Source organism: Volvox carteri, assembly GCF_000143455.1.
Source record: "Volvox carteri f. nagariensis unplaced genomic scaffold VOLCAscaffold_49, whole genome shotgun sequence".
Classification (NCBI taxonomy): Eukaryota; Viridiplantae; Chlorophyta; class Chlorophyceae; order Chlamydomonadales; family Volvocaceae; genus Volvox; species Volvox carteri.
Window position 1 is genome coordinate 369,736 of NW_003307592.1, and position 16,867 is coordinate 386,602.

General features: G+C 53.7%; 4 protein-coding genes across 4 annotated transcripts in view; 3 read left to right on the forward strand and 1 right to left on the reverse strand.

Annotated features, from left to right (window-relative positions):
• The window catches only part of VOLCADRAFT_96079 (uncharacterized protein), a gene marked incomplete at both ends in the record, with an annotated part of 9,016 nt that extends 6,637 nt beyond the window's left edge, over positions 1–2,379 (forward strand). Inside the window, 4 exons of the mRNA XM_002955128.1 lie at positions 129–696; positions 742–807; positions 1,846–1,988; positions 2,338–2,379. Coding sequence (XP_002955174.1) covers positions 129–696; positions 742–807; positions 1,846–1,988; positions 2,338–2,379 — 819 coding nt within the window. The remainder of the gene's footprint in view (positions 1–128; positions 697–741; positions 808–1,845; positions 1,989–2,337) is intronic.
• Positions 2,380–2,662: 283 nt separating this feature from the next.
• Positions 2,663–6,132, reverse strand: VOLCADRAFT_96080 (uncharacterized protein; the record flags this gene model as incomplete). Its single annotated transcript, XM_002955186.1, has 4 exons — positions 2,663–2,748; positions 2,902–3,070; positions 4,205–4,270; positions 5,998–6,132. The coding sequence occupies 4 exons, from the start codon at positions 6,130–6,132 to the stop codon at positions 2,663–2,665; spliced, it is 456 nt and encodes a 151-aa protein (XP_002955232.1).
• Positions 6,133–7,274: 1,142 nt separating this feature from the next.
• On the forward strand, positions 7,275–9,326 carry VOLCADRAFT_96081 (uncharacterized protein; the record flags this gene model as incomplete). The annotated part of the gene is made up of 3 exons (XM_002955129.1): positions 7,275–7,352; positions 8,381–8,500; positions 9,183–9,326. The coding sequence occupies 3 exons, from the start codon at positions 7,275–7,277 to the stop codon at positions 9,324–9,326; spliced, it is 342 nt and encodes a 113-aa protein (XP_002955175.1).
• Positions 9,327–11,388: 2,062 nt separating this feature from the next.
• Positions 11,389–15,361, forward strand: VOLCADRAFT_96082 (uncharacterized protein; the record flags this gene model as incomplete). The annotated part of the gene is made up of 7 exons (XM_002955130.1): positions 11,389–11,524; positions 11,675–11,902; positions 11,999–12,066; positions 12,679–13,048; positions 13,616–13,763; positions 14,396–14,820; positions 14,928–15,361. The coding sequence occupies 7 exons, from the start codon at positions 11,389–11,391 to the stop codon at positions 15,359–15,361; spliced, it is 1,809 nt and encodes a 602-aa protein (XP_002955176.1).
• Between the last annotated feature and the right edge of the window lie 1,506 nt (positions 15,362–16,867).

A 16,867-nucleotide genomic window follows, 5' to 3' on the forward strand; every position in this document is an offset into this window, starting at 1 on the left:
CCATTCCTGCCCAGCCTCCATCTCCACCTCCTCCTAGCCCGCTGCCGCCAAGCCCACCGCCGCCTAGCCCGCCGCCGCCAAGCCCACCTCCTCCTAGCCCGCCGCCGCCTTTCCCCCTTCGCGCCCAGCCCCCATCGCCACGACCGCCCAGCCCGCCGCCGCCTAGCCCACTGCCTCCCAGCCCGCCGCCGCCTAGCCCACCGCCTCCTAGCCCGCTGCCGCCAAGCCCACCGCCTCCTAGCCCGCCGCCGCCTTCCCCCATTCGTGCCCAGCCTCCATCTTCACGACCGCCCAGCCCGCTGCCGCCAAGTCCACCGCCTCCCAGCCCGCTGCCTCCCAGCCCACTGCCGCCTAGCCCGCCGCCGCCTTCCCCCATTCGTGCCCAGCCTCCATCTCCACGACCGCCCAGCCCGCTGCCGCCAAGCCCACCGCCTCCTAGCCCACTGCCGCCAAGCCCACCGCCTCCTAGCCCACAGCCGCTTTCCTCCCTTCGCGCCCAGTCTCCATCTCCACGACCGCCCAGCCCTCCACCGCCCAGTCCACCTCCTCCCAGTCCACCTCCGCCCAGCCCTCCACCGCCCGCCCCGGAGCCTCCTGAGTTGCCATTGCCACCAGGTGCATGGATGACTCCGCCAAACCTTCCGGAGACCCCAACACCTCCGAACGAGCCCTCCACGCCGCCGTTGCCAGCTGCTGGTAAGCCACCGCGATTCCGACCGCCCACTCCTCCTCCGTCGCCAGCCAAGCCTCCGCGGCCTCGCAGCCCACCTCCGCCGCGGCCAGTCGAGACCGGCAAGTCGCCTGCCGGTAGCGATGCTGCTATGCCAGGCAAAGCTCCGCTGCCGTCACCGCCACGGCGGTCGCCGCCTCTGTCGCCGCCACCGCCGCGGCGATCCCCGCCGCCTTCACCGTCGCCACCGCCGCTGCCGCGGCCGCCGGTGCCGTCACCTCCGCCGGTGCCTTTGCAGCCGCCGCAAGTGCCGTACTACCCTAAGCGCCCTCCGCGGGCTCCGAAGTGGCAGTTCAACCCCCCCATAACCAATAAGTGAAGACTGACTTTGAACGGCAGCCCCCACTGCACATTTCCGAAATGGGGAAGGCCCTATGATGAGGGGCTATGATGATTTATGGCTGTGTAAGATCATTTGCATCGCATCAGCGGTTCAGCGTCTGCGGGGTCTGCCTTTGTAGGGGCGGGGCGGCAATAGCGGCGATGGCGGCCGTGGACGTGTATTTGCGTCTATCACACATGGCCGTGCCGCTGCGCGTCGCCCTGTTGGAACGGTATAGCGGGGTCGGCTGGACGGGAATAGACTGCAGAGCTCTCTATTCACGGCTAGAGTTTTCGCAGTTCAGTGTCTTAGGTTGACGCGCCTTCTAACAATCCCTTGACAGCAGAGCGCGTTTCCCGTCGGCTTGCAAGCGTTTCGCAAGCTTTTTCGTTTTTGTTTTTTTTCAGTGGCGGCGGTGGCAGCATTGCTTGTTGCGTTTGTGGTGGTGTTAGTAGTGGGTTGTGTCAATATTGTGTGGCATCAGCTTATTGATGTGGTGATGGTGGTGGTGATGGTGGTGATGGTGGTGGTGGTAAGGTGGTGGTGAGGACTTAATGCGCATTTACGGACGTGCCCAGACATGCTCCTGGGCACTCGCAGCACGAAAAGCTGGCGGCAGGTACTTTTGGTGGCAGATACATCGCCGAGTGCCCCATACGGTCAAATCGCCGCTGCAGAACGAATGGCGTCCGCTCACTCTGATGGATGGTTCGGCCTTGCACCGGGGCAAGGGCCCAGCTCGAAGTGATGAAAGGTAATTTTCCATGTCACCCCCTCCTGCCGACCCGCCCAGATCTCGAGCCCCGGCCCAGGGCACGTCAGTCCCAGACAGCTCGCGGGGCCATTGCCAGGTTAGGCTCCTTTTGCTTTTGCACGCGTACGCGCGCAGTGCAAATGCGGGCTTTTGGGGTACGACGGGTTAGCGCAGGAGGGCAGGTAAGGTCCTTGGAAGAGAGAAGATTATCAATCCGCCTTTGACGAACGGCCGTTGTATGTGGCCACATGGCGAGCATGCTGTGATTTGCGCATTGCGTGGGTATGGATATGGATATGTTTGTATGTATATGTGTACGTGTGTGAGATTGTGTGTGAAACGGGTGTTATTCACTGTTATAAGCTTTTTGGCAGGCAAAGGCGAAAACGTGCTATGTGCGGAACAATGGTGTTTTGCCAATGAGAAGTAGCGGCCATGCTGCTTTTGGATTGCTATTCGTCTCCCAAAGTTGAGGCGAGTCGTCGTTGTTTCAAGACTGCTCGACCGCAATTCATTTTATGTCGCGGGCAGGCGTTCGCAGCTTCTAAATACCTGGGAAGGAGGAGGAACTAGAGCGAGGATTAATACTGGAGGTACACGTCAGATTTCGATTGGGGACCTGGCTGCATTTCAGAGAGCCGCAGCCGTCGCTGTGGTGTGGTGCGGGTTAGAACACGCTAGTGTGAGATCTAGTTGAGAGGGTAGCCAAATATAGTGAGCCCATTTATATGTCTCGACAAAACTCATGCGGTGATCGGAACTAAAGTGTTTTATGCTTAGGGAGGTGTTCCCATGCTCATAATGGATAGTAATAGATGGAGAGGGGGTGGAGTAGAAAGAGAGAATGTCTTAGGATCTATTGCGGGGAAAGCCATTCCTTAGCTGGCTTCGGCTGGATCTCGCCGTTCTGAACTGTACACAGCATGGAAAGCAGGATAAGGCCTGCGCGCGTGCACAAGGGTAGCCGAGCGCAGGGCGAGTGAGGGAGAGGGATGAGAGCGGAGGAGGCGTACGGGCGCAAGCGCGCGGGGCTGGGTCTTGGCCTGGTAGAAGAGCGCGCGCACACACAGGCCACTGTCAGCAAGGCTACCTCACCCTTCAAATAGTCTGCTGGTAGGCGCTCAAGTGCTCTTGCGCAATAACGGTGCGCATTATGAGGGCGATTTGCCATATGAAGCGAAATGTGGTATTTGCACTGCTGATAGTGCATGAGTATGACATGGTAGGGATCGTGTATGCTTTTTTGAGCCTCTCCTACCGCGGTCTGTGGTGTTGCGGTGTAGGGAGAGTGGCATGTAGCCCTGCAGGGGAGCACACCGGCCGCGGCTGCTGCTGCAAAGGGGGCGACCGAAGGGTTCTCCATCCCCTTCAGTTCCCATCCCCTTTGTTCGCAATGCGTTTCTGAGGCGCCGCTGTGTTCCTGTTGTAAGTGTGTGAGTGCTGTATAAGGCTTGCTTTCATGGCCTTTGACTCTCTGGCCCTGTGGTAAGTGGCATGGTTTGCTGTGCCGCCGTCCAGCTTTTCCGAATTTAAATACGGATTTTAGAATTCTAGCATTGGCCACCGCTTTGCCGGGACGCAGTAAGCTTTTTGCTTGCTTGCCTTGCCGCGGAGGTACGGAATCATGCGTGGTGGTGATGTGCATGCATCGTGTATGGCATTGCACAGCTACGTGTGACACCGCATGATCCAGTAGGCCCCCGGAATCGCGAGGGGTTCGGGATAGAAGGCTTATACACTGCGCCACCAAAGCCGGCGGCGTCCACGGCGTGTCCATTCTTATTGTGTGTGTTTGTGTGAGAGAGTGCACGTCGTGTGTAAGTGGTTTCTGTTGAAGTACGCTGCTGTGTCACCGCTTGGATTCATTCATTCAGCGTTTTCATGGTTGTCTTCAGGCACGGCGGTTGAAGATCGTGCGCTATGTATGGCTTGCTCTCCAGAAGCATCCACGCACGCACGCACGTGCATCGGTGTGGTCCAACACGTCGAGCACGTGTGCATGTGTGTCCGTGCGTATTATATGTCCGGACTTCTCTCTAATTCACTCCGGATGGGGAAGGTCGTCACCACGAAGGAATTATAGGATAGGCAGCTTTGTGTGATATGATTTGTCTATCTGTCTACCTACCTACCTACCTATCTATCTGTCATTTATCTAGCACCTATGAACTGTACGGCGAACGTACCTAACAAGCATGGCATCAGCTAATGGCAAATCTGGCGGTAGACTTTCTCTTCCCAGCTACGAGCCTAAACATCTACTACCTGCACCCATACACATTCAGTTTTTTCTAGGGACACGCGCGCTTACAATACACTTTCCGTTTTCGCGCCCGGGGTTGATGCGAAACCCATGATTACTCCGCAAAGCGCAAATAATATCATTTCCTGCGCTTACCGCCTGCCCAACAACAATCTTTTTATATCTCGCTGCCCGGCTCATGCGGAGTCGGTGCGCAGTGTGCTTTTTGGGGTAAGCCACGCATGCGGGGGGGTTACACAGGTTCTGCTTTGTGCATGCCCGAGATGAACGTGATGGTTGTAGTGGTTGTGGTCGGCCCAACCGCAGGGCCTGCTAGCACGCCCCGGGTGCCTTCTTCACTCGCTCGTAATAGATGCCTATTTTTGACATACGCTGGAGCTTATTGCAGATTTTTTTTCTATCCTTTCTTCCTGAGCTTACAACGGCGAAGATGTCATATGTTGATGCTTTATGTTTCGTTGTGATGCGGCAAGTGTTACGGCGCCAGTGTTACAGGTGGTTGGTTGGTCATGATTGGTTGGAAAATGGACAGCGAGAGATCGTGCGTGTATCACATTCATGAGGGGGAATTGAGTTCTTCCCATCTTTTTCTAAGTGGGCTGCAGCTGCAGCTGCAGTAGCAGCAGCAGCTGCTGTTGCTGTTTCTGCTGCTGCTGCTGGAGCCCAGACGTCTCAAAGTAGGTTGAAGAGGTTAATCATGTAGGTATTTAGGACAATTGTATTTTGAGGTTCTAGCAACTTGACGTGTTAGCTTCATGAATGCACGCCGAACGCCATCGCGTGCATCACGTGGTTGGATGACTGGATATGCACCCTCGGTTGGTTTGCGCTCTGACCTTTGACATTAGGTCATGTTCATCTATCGATGGTCAGATTTAAAGTCAAGGTCATGTTAGCACATGCCAGATCTCGGAGGGTGCAGGCTGCGTGCGCTTGTACAGGATCCAGATTACTGGATGCCATTGTTGTACAAATTCGTACGGTGTTGACAGAGTAGTTCAAGTGGTATGACATGAAGAAACTGGTATATCCCTAAAACAGCACAAGCCCTCTGTGTGTGTGCATGTATGTCTATGTGTGTGCGTGTCTGTGTGCGAAAGAAATAAAAGGGATCTCTCTTTGGATGTTCGTTAGCGCCACTCTACAACCGGCGGAAGCTTAGGGTGCGCCGATAGCACCATGAAGGCGTGTGTGGAATCGGCAGGCTGTATGGCGGCATTTGAACGGGGAATCGTATGTCTGTCCGGTGATATGTCTGTCTAACTTCGCATGTGTGTACATATGCATGTTTGCGTGCATAGTATGCATGTGCTAATGCAACTGTTTTGTGTGCATGTGCTTGTGCGTTGTTCCTGTCATAGATCCAGACTATAGATTCATGCCTTGTGTTGAGATTCAATCTCACACTTGAGCATGCATGCATAGGTGCGGGCTCGTTTAGATAGACAGACAGACAAACAATTATTTAATCAGGCCACCGAACGTTCCACACTGGAAGACATGTTCACAATATCCCCGACTCTTGTCCCCCACCGATGCACCAGCCGCAGCTGCACCGCCGCTGAGGCATCGGCTCCTCGAGGCAGTGCACCAAGACCAACCTTAACCTAGGCATCCATACCTCCTTTTTCCAGCACCGCATTCACAGCACCCACAAAAATTCCACACAGTCCGCCCAGAATATAGTCCTTACGAATCTCAACGGTGCCGTGTGCGTGTGTGTGTGTGTGTGTGTGTGTTACATGGTTGGGGGTGCGTGACCCCATACCTGTAAAACTACCCATACGAGCCGAAGGCCCAAGGGCAATATCTAAACGCCTAAAAGCCACGGAGAACAGGAAACACCGCACTACCAGCCCAGGCTAGCGCCCAAAGGGGATAACTGATAAAGTTGCGGTGAGCCCAAATACGCGTTCCAACATCCTCACCAGACATACTGGCTCCCATTTCATGGCCTCCAGCATGCTCTGTTGATGATCTGTTGCCGTGTGTGCTGACCACTGTGACACAGTCAGAGGGAATTTCGCTATTATGTTTTTCCACAAGTGCACATATTGCTGCATGTTTGTTTCCGTTACACATCGATCCATGCCTGACGCTGGCCAGGGGCACCTAACCGTACTCCCAACGGGAACGACCGCCGAAGCACACTCCCCCTAGCTGGATGAGAGGGGCATGTTTGTGCATCGTGTCGGTCAACATTTTATAAAAACCGAAACGCAGCACTGGTGTCGATATGCGTGCGCATGCTACATTTAATCCGCTTTCACGTTCACGCTTGCACACAAAACAATAGGGGCAGCTCGCTGGTACCGTACATAGGTACATATTTAAGATGAATGCCGGAGCTGCCGTCATATTTATAGATGCACCTGGGTGTACATAGAAGGTGGCAGCGCTTTAACCCTCGACGCGCATTGGGGGGCTTGCAGGTACGGGGCACAGACCCCACGACCATGTAACACACGCACATACATAGAAGGTAGCAATAGCGACGTTGATGGCGATGTGGCACGAGCTTGCACAGCATGTGCAAAAGGCAGATGGGCAGAGAGCTTTCTTCTTGATGGTGCTGTAGGCAGGCAGGCAGGCAGGCAGGAGTCAGACGACTCCGAAGGGCGACGTTTCTCCGCCAGCGCCCTCCTCGCCCTGGTATGCACATGTAAATACACGCCACGCATGCCCCGGCTGAGCCCCTTTCTTTGGTAAACCAGATGAGAAACTCCACTCGCGGGGCCTGCGCCGCCTGCTGCCTGCTGCGGTTACCTAGCCATAGCTTCAACACGATTGTCACAATCTGTAGCTCATAAGGAACACAAACTTGCGGTGCGCCATTACTACGGCCTGAAAGTCAGCGAGCTCAGATGCCAGTACTGCTGGTACTATTGGTGGATTCGCACACGGCTCATGCATGCATCGTGGCAAACTTAAGCTCTTGATAGATGATATGGCTTCGTATGGCTTCGCGGTTCGTATGGCTTCGCATCGGACTTAGCTGCCCTCAGTTGCAGCAGGTAGGCTTTCAATTCACAATGTGAAATGCAACCAGTTCCGCGCATTTTTATGCAGATGTGCATCTCACCTTTCGGCGTATAATAAGCGAATACAGGCGAAAGGCTTTGGGGACGTCGCGGTCTTGCGGCTTACGCCTCAATGGCACGCAGCCCACGCGAAGGCGACCGGCATGCAAGCGCAAGGGCCTTATATGCACGGAGCATTTTGCTACAGTACAACGCAGTTTGACGAGCTTGAGTGGCAACACGGCAGGTGGACTAATAACAGGGTGGGCGCAAGTCGCACATTCGCAATTTACTGATCGATCAATTGATTTGTAAATTTCTTTGCGGCATTCCCAAACGCGACCGCGGCCTGGATACGGTTCTTGATGCTTTCTGGAGCCCACCCACCCGCCCGCACATCTAGGGGGCGTTTTTTGGCGGCATTGAGAGAAAATAATATAAGTAATACATCTATTTTCTATGTTTCGTATCTGTTCGGCGGCGCAGCTTCTCTGCGCTGAATGGAGCAGGGCTAAAGGAGACTTAACCGACTCGGTTGGATGGAGCCTTTTCGCCGAACTCGATTCGCAGATTCAAAGGACTTGGCCGACTCCACGAGAATCACTTCTTATAACATAACATCTTATGCTGGAAGAAACTATGACGAAAAATCGAATTTGCCCAAAGGCTCCCGTGGGGCAGTACAGCAAAAACTGCTCATCCAATAATTAAGTTAACAACAAATCAATGTGATAAGCACATAAGAAGAAATATTGCACCGCCTCCTTCTGGACCTTTATGGTTTTTGGTCGGCGTGGCATTCCAGCACCCGACTGTACCGGTAATGAAGGGATGACAAGACATGCCGTAAGCACCAAGGCGCCCGCTGCCAGGTAGATGGCAAGGTGAAATCCGTGGTAGCGTATGCCAGTAGTCGGCACGGCGCACAGCATCATGGACCTTTGTCACTGTGCAGCTAATATGCTTGTGGGACAGACTTTTTAAATGGCGTCTCTGCAGGACGACTGTCAGATTGATTTGGAGGGATTGAGTCAGGTTTATACTTGCAGAGGTGTACGGCCTCTGGGAGAAAATTAAATATATCTTGAGTTATGCGTGTTCTGCCAGATGCGTTGCGTTTCGTCCCCAGCACCTGCTCCAACACAAGTAAAGGAAAATGGTGAAACGAGTTGCTGCTCTCACATCCTTTCCCGAATAGTACGTCACCCTGACCTGCTGGACTCCATTCTTGGCAATTACATATAAGCAAGCGTTAAGCCTGTGAGAACTGTTTGCTTTCATCCTCTTTTAGGTCGTGCAGCGGCAGGGCTGCGGTGAGGGCGGCTTCTGGGTGCAAGCCGGCAGCTGGAGGGCGAGCCACAACCAGCTGCACCTACCAGCGGCGGCACTGGACCTGCTGGGATACTGCTTGGTGAGCTCTTGCAATGCGGATTACCTTTTGCAGCTTTGTTTATATTGCTTGAATTTGTCAAGGACGGACTATTAGCAGTCTGAGCATCTGCATAGACGGCAGAGTTGAGACTGGCCTAGCAGTACAATCGGCAGCTTGCTGACGACCTCGCCCAGTTGCGTGCTGTGGTTTCTATATGTCCTGTTGAGCGAGTGCAAACGAAAGATTACGCAATTATGACAAATTGCTTGATTAAACATTCCGTTTTGGACCGCAACCTCACACAGCAATCTAGCGTTGTCGAGCGTCCTGCTGTCGCATACACATAAAAGGCGGGACAACTCAATGCAAACGAAACAATATAAACCAATACACATGTTGCTTTCGCAATATGCCAAGCAGCTGTCCCTTTAAAAACAGCTAAGACAATTTGACTTCTTAGGAGTCCGAGATCAATACAATGATTGGTGTCCCTGCACGCGCGACCAAATAACGGCCTATCGGAGTTTTCAGAAATATAATGGTACGTTAATCAGATGAAATTGTATGTTAGGCTGTCGCCTGCTGCTTTGCAGTATAATACTTGAGTTGTACGCCCCGCTTCCCTCTTATTCCCATAAAAACTGTCAGGTTTCACTCCCTCGTCCGCATGTCATTTAAACCTCTAATGAAGATGAGTTTTGCCTGAATACCATGCTTGCAGGTGAGTAGCAATCTTGGCGGATTTATTCCGAAGGACAGGCGCATGCGGGCGCTTGCTGCGTGGACGGAGAATTGTCTAGAATCTCGCAAATCTACGCACAGTGGCCGATGCAGCGCCGGAATGCAGTGGATTCAATTCTCTTAGCTGTCGTCGGTGCGGCCATGTGCCCTGCTCGCGTCTAGGTGAGCTGTGGTTGAGCGCTTTATAACCGTCAAGGACGTGCGGAAACCTGGTTATCTAGCATTCAAAATATTCGATTGTAAAACCGTTCCGGCCAAGCTTGTAATGGCGGAATACTGCCTGTCACACGTAAAAAACTTTAGATCCAAGATCACACCGATAGTGACTCGGTTTAGAAGCTCTTGGAGCAAGGCTGGAAACCGGGCGTGGGCAAGGTGGGCGCATATTTGTCCACAGATGTCATACCAGCGCCACGTAGCTAGTTCCTTTGCATTTTAAAGTTACCCTTGAAGCTCCCTTGAAATATCCCTTCACCATGAAAGAAACCCTGGAAACTTGCAGGCAAGGCAAGTTTACTGTAAGCTAGGCGAAGGAAAACAATGCGTTATTACAGCGGTTGGCAGCACGCAGTGTATCGGTGTGATGAAGAGACACGCAATCGCAAGGATGCGCGTTCAGTCTTGCACCCTTCACAGTTAGAGCGAACGTCCTCGGCGAGTTGCGGTCAGGGAGGACCTCTTCGGCTGGTTATTTTAAGACTATTTGGTTAGACCTGATGTATCTGATTCAGCCCGTCGTCAGGCAAAGGCACGCAAGTTAACTTAGTTATTTGATTGTACATTTTTTGGGGGGGGGATAAAGCTACGATGAGAGAGCTCCGCTCGCTTAGTGTATTTCGTTATCAATTGAGGCCATGCATGTATAGTAGACACCTTCACAAAAACAATAATAAGTATCAGTATCTTATTGATTATCAATGCTGGTATGCCCTACGTAATGGTGATGGTCATGTCGCATCGGCTTCGCAGCTGTGCGGCAAATCGCTTGCGAGCGCGATTCGCACGTAACCTCGTACGTAAAAGGTACTTCCAAGCTCAAACCCTCTCTCATATTTTCACATAAATTTTAAGGTGAACACCCTAATGATACTTTGGACATAATGGGGACGAAATGCTCTGTCGGTTGGAGCACATGTTGCCTGACGTGGCTAGCAAGTAAAATGTCTGGAAGCCCGTATTACAACGCGCGGCCTTCATTATATAACCAAAAAACTACCACCAGATGATGTGTAGCTTTACGCTTTGAGTAACATATCCATGCTCCATTGGCACAGAACGTTTTTATAAGCACAGGCTTTCCTTCTGTTTGGAGCAAAGTTGGGAACAAGGAACGCCTTGTTTTACAATAACTTCTACATTTCAATAGTCAAGGAGAAATAATTGCGCCCTTGCCCAGCATACAACCGTTTGTATCTGAGGTTGTCTTACAGTCTCTTACACCGCCTATGTTGCTTGGCTGTATATACAGCATATATACGCAGTAGCCCTTTTCCAGCTTGGTAGACCTACTCCCCGGTAAAATGGATACTTACTCCTGGGAAATTTTGAGATGCTCGCTCGCTTCATACTCAAGCTAGGCAGTTACGGGTGTCGTGCAGAGGCTGTAGCCTCGCATTAGCAATCAACCGACCGGAAACTTGCAGCGACAGGCAGCTAAATGAAGCAGGGTTCATCCCAAGGTTATGATTAGTTTCCTTACCGAAGCTTCAGTCCCAGTGGTGTCGCATAAATGATATCGCGCGCCAGCTTGTGCGGACACGCGCTGGGAGTTCATCTGTAACTCGTGCAGCTGAAGCGAAATTCCTATTGGGTTTTTGCGACGGTTTCCGAACTGATAGTCAGCCCCTTAGGAGCTGAAAACGAGATAATGCTGCCTGCCTGTCAGCCCTTTCCCAACCGACAGCCCGTTCTGTCCCGTCCTGTCTTCCAAGCAACGGTATACGGTATACACTTCATCCTGTAAACGAACACGAAAAACATCAATTGCATATTATATTTTCATGTACAATTTAGCATGCCGTTACCGACGATAACAATCGGACTCACAACACCGGTTACATCCTGTCTATCTGTGCCAACTGTGCGCAGGGCTCCTTCAGGAAAAAAAATTCATTCATTCATGACTTATTGTCGCGGATCTCGGTGGTGAACTGAGAACAAGGTGCTCTGCGGCCCCTGCGGCTTTTATGGTTCTTCCAGTATACGCTTCGATGTGCTTAACTGGCGTTGTGATCGCCCTGGCGCTCACGGCACCTGGCCTTGCTATCGCCGCTAATTTGAGAACCAGGCATATGGAGACGAACCGTGCGGGCGTTGCCACAGGTAAGAGAAGGCCCCCACCTGCTCTCACTGTGCCCAGACCACCGGACCATAATACCCCCCCTCACCACATACGACACCCTCCCGGGCGCCCGTACCTACATACATACACACGCTTCCCGGCCACCACCACAAAAATGCGCACAAACACAGGCACCTTGATGATCCGTTCGATTGCGCGAAGCGATGGATCGGATGCTTTGGAGGCCTCCCTCCTCGAGGACAGCGGTTTCGTCTACCGTGTTGCTTTTTGCGAGGGCAAAGTGGATCTAGAGGAGCTGCCACCCAATGCCCGCGTACGATTATCGTACCGAAACATCTCCAGCGGCGTGATGCACTCGTGCGAGGCGCCGGCTCTGATGGTGGAAGAGGAGTCGGTGGGTGAGGACGCAGGGAGAGATGGAGAGGCCGACGAGCCGGGAAGTGCGGGAGGTAACCGCCGCCGGCTGTTTGGGGGCACCATTTCCACGCCCACAGCGCCATCGTACTTGGTGTTTCTAACACAAATGTGCAATTACAACAAGCCGGCAGCAGCCTCTGTGGAGGTACGGCAGCAAGTGCTCTGTGATTTTTTTGTTGAGTTGGTCCGTGCTTAGGAGTCTGAAGAGTTAATTTGCCTGTTGATAATTTGCTGGGTGTGTTACGGATGACCAGGAAAGGTCATCTCGCCCCGCTGGGTGCGCCCCTGTAGTGTGGATGAGCTCGGGATGGGGTCCGCATGGTGGTTGTGAAGGTGGTTGTGCTTATTGGTACTGCTACGGAAACAGCTACGGAAGCAGCGGGACTCTGATAATAGCTCTGTCGATGCCGACCGTTCAGATAGTCCACTAGTACTCTCACACGTGCATAGACACACGTTCTCCTTTCGGGCCCCTAGCTTGTACCGTTTGCTTCAGCATTGCCTTGCCTAAAAACTCAGGTATCAATGTGTATGCCCAGGATACGCACTGCTAACTCAGCGTCTGCATCCCCCCCCACCCCACACACACCACCCACACATACACCACACACACACACACCCCTACGCGCACGGGGCTTAATATAATAATAACTCATTTTGCTGTCAGAAGAAACTGCAGCTGCAATAACCTTGGCGACGGCGCTTGCTGACGGGCTCCGTTTCATGTCACACCCCCGTTGTTGTACACACCACGCAGATGGTGTACGACTTGTTCAACGGTACCGGCCTCCTTGGCAAAGCTATTACCGCCGACGATTACTTCAACGGCACCGGTCCCCTCGCCCGTAACCTGGGGGCCTACTACACAACGTGCTCGTACGGCCAAGTCCAGGCCCCTACTGTCAAGGTCATGGGTCCCGTAGAACTGCCCTGCAACGGCTCGGTAGCCCACCTGTTGTTTTCCTATCCCGACGGAAATTCATTCAATACGTCAGGATGTGGCGGCTTCAATTTGGATAAATGGCAGTACTGGTTGGAATACTACGCCGCGTCAAAGGGTGTCACTGCGAGCGAGTATACCCACCAAGTAATGCTGCTCCCGAAGGGATTCATGGCCACAGCCCCCGGTGAGATCGACCAACTGACCAACCGACCAACTGACCAACTGACGAACTGAGCATTTCAGTGGGAGAGGAAGGGAACCGAAGGTTAGGATGAGACAAGGTTGCGTGGTTGTGTGCTGTTTGTCAGGCGGGCTCGAAGATAAGGCGACCTCCGAGATAGCGGAGTATGGACTCCGGGGAACGGAAGACCCGCATTCGACTAATGTACGGCGACCAAACAGTACCTCGCCGTCCCACGCCGACTTTTTTCATTCCTCTCCTCCTCCTCTCCTCGTCCTATTAATATTTGTTGGCCTCGGCATCTCGCCTGATGGGCGCATCTCGTTTGGTGGGCGCTATGCTCCCTAGCTCCAGACCTCCGCCACAGCTTCCCTTCCCGATCCCAACAAGACAGACTTGCTCGTCCATGAACCCGGCCACATCATAAAGCAGCCTCCACCCTTTCGCACACAGACGCCCATCCCCAGCCACCCATGTTGTTTCGGCTCACCTTTGCCTTCCTCATTTACTCACCCGCCCACCTTACCCCCCCCCATCTGTGGCCCCATCTGTGGCGCCATCTGGCCACAGGCTGCAACGGCGCCGCCGGCTCGGCCACGTTCGGCGCTCGGCTTTCGGGCACAGGGCGAAACACATATGGCACGGGCTTCATCTGGCTGTCTGGCGATTTTTTTAGCCGGCTGGAATTTTGGCTGCACGAGGCCGGACATAATCTTGGGTTAGGACACGCCAACAGCACAAGAACCTGCGGCTGGGGGGATCAATGTGACTGGACATGCACCATGGGGGCGGTGGATGGCCAAGGCATCCGGTGTTTTAACGCGGCGCACAATTGGCAGGCATGTACGGCAAGCGTACGGGAGGATATGCCCCATCTATTCTAGAGCTAGGAGGAGCTCCGAATATGTTTTACTTCACAGTTGCACCAGCTGTGCCGTACACCCATATACCCAGCAGCCTCCAGCGGAAAGGTGGATGAACACGCAGACACAGCTCGTGGGGCCTCACCCTGTGTCACCTGGCGGTGTAGATAGATAGATAGATAGATAGATAGATAGATAGATAGATAGATAGATGCCGGCGTTGGCCTCCTAGGTATAAGCTCTCCGCTTTAACTCGTCACATTAACCCTTCCATAATGCAACTAGCTATGGACCTTCCATCAGCGAAATCTAACCAAGGTAACGAATGTTTAACGTTGCTCCACCTACCGCCCCATATGTCCGATGGACACTCTTCCTTATGCCATTGCTATCATGTACAGCTGGGCTGGGGCTGGCCACACCAAGGGCTTACTGCGGCCAACTTGTCCACCGGCTCCCGTCAATTTCTGGTTCCTCCGCAATCCAGCGGGCCGGCGTCCTTCATCATGGCAGCCAGCCTCCCTGGAGCGACCACCAATCAACGGTTTTACGTCTCTGCGCGCATTAATGCACCGCCGTACGACTTGCCCTTCAAGGCGAACCGCAACGGCGTGCCGTACCTGCTCGTCCATACCTACAGCGGTACAATTGCATCGCCGATTTCCCGTACAACGCTGCTAGCGCAGCTGGACGTCGGGGCGATTTACACACACAGCGCCACGGGACTGACGGTGAGGTTTGATCGTTGGGTGGGCGGCGAGGGCGCGCTAGCCAGTCTTTGCCTTCGGTTGGCGGAGGTAGAGCAGACCTGTGGCGATGGCCTAGACGACGACTGCGACTTCCTGCCGGACGAGCTGGACCCGGACTGTGCCGGCAGGATGCCTGGCGGCGAGAGCATTCAATCGAGATGGGGTGAGGATACGCCCGCCAGCAGCCCTCCCAGCCGGCAGCCGCCCCCACCAGTGGCAGGGCGAAGCCCCCTTCTAGCTAGTCAACCGCCATCACCCAAGCCACCACAGCCACCAAGGCCTCCGACGCCTCCAAGCCCTCCGACGCCTCCAAGCCCTCCGACGCCTCCAAGGCCTCCGACACCTCCAAGCCCTCCGACGCCTCCAAGGCCTCCGACGGTGCCACCACCTCCCAAGCCACCGCCTCCTTCTCCACTTGCCCCCTCTCCGCCGAGACCTCGACCCCGGCAGCGCCGCCCCCCTCCTCGTCGGTCTCCACCGAGCAGCTCTGTCCCACCGCCGCCGCCGCCGGCCGCCAAACCAACGTCGCGATAGCCCCCACCAGGAACCGACCCGTCGCCGCAACAACAAAGCACATGCAGGCTGTCAATGATGCATGGCTGATCGCTTTCGCAGCTGCCGTTTACACAGTTGAAGGGCGATGCCAGCCGTTCCCACTGTCGCTCTTGTGCCAAGCACATCGTTCGTGCCGCCGCCATCTCTGACATAGCCGTTGGTGCCACCGTTGGCGGTTGAGGCGCAAACGGTGTAGTGACATCGCAGCAACCACCACCGCCAGGACGGGGCAGTTCCTATATAGGCCACCCCCAATGCCGCTGGCGTCAGAGAACCCGAATCCCAACTATCATGAAGTTCACCTGTATATATATCGCGCCTACGTACAGTAGCGGAGGCCATTTTCAATAAAGATTGATGGTACGATGTATCCTCCTCGTCCTCCGCTACTGTTTGTGTACGGTCGTGAAGTTAGCTTAGCTCTGCGCGCATGCAAGGTAGCGAGCGACATCAAACTAGGATTTGCGGGGCAAGACAGAAGTACCAACATCTGTTTTTTGGGGGGGGAAACGTTTGTGGGACGGACGCGTAAGTGGAACAGTATTCCCACGGACTCGGACGACCCTCTGGACGACCATCCCTGCGTGACGAGTACCCATCTGGACGAGCATCCCTCTGGACGAGCCTTCCGGTCCTGGCGTAATTACCTGCTGAGATCCTCCTAGCCAAACGTTTGGCTGTTTTGCCCCATGGTGTTATCCCCATGCCAATGTGCGTGCTTGCCGTGCCATGCAGTGCGAACAAGTAAACGGCGTACGGATGGCATTGACTGTCTACGGTCAGGATTCGATTAGATGCATGCTGCTTTGATTGAAGGGTCGCTTTCGGTGGGCGTAAGTAGGCGTTGCCACCGATACGAATGGATGACGATGCTCCACTTTTGGAACCGGAACAAGGACGACCGGCGAGCCTAACATAAAGTGCAAATAGGCCGGATGAAAGCGTATACTGCTACGTCGCAAACAAGTACGTACGAACGTATGTATGTGCACGTAATTGGGTTTGCTATAATGCCGAAATAATAATGCGAGTGTGCCAGCGCTGGGTGCGTGCCCTTCTTGTAGTAGTTGTCGTACCGTCGTACGGCAGACACTCAAGCTACATGACAGTACACGCTAAAGCCAGCATTCCGCCAGTATCTCGGAAGGCTTTTTCGGCGGCGCCAGCCTTTACACTTTGGCGGACAAGATTGTTCTTTAAGGGCAAGAAAGGTAGAAGTGATGATGAGCAACAAAAGGTGTGCGCGTATGTTTCCTTTTGCAGTTGGGTCCCCCCCACACACACATACATACATACACACATTTGTGTGGGGATTTAAACCCGTCGGTATGCATGCATATCAATCTGTTCCGCCCGCGCGTGATGAACGTCGGGTCTATGCCAGTAGCTCATGTTGTAGATTGTGGTAGACTACTGATAGCTGGTGGTATGAGAGGGAAGTGATTGACACAGTTAGTTAGTTAGTTAGTTAATCTGGCGTTTGGGCGCTAGGTAATGTTACCAGAGCCGCTAGGTAAGGCAACAAGAAGCGAGCGAGTGCGGCTTATGCTTGCACATATGTGAGTTCTTGATGAGTGTGAACGCACCTCGTCAGTCAAGTTCCTTGTTGCCCAGTGGTTACATATGCGCCTTTTTATAATGGCGTGTTTCCCTTT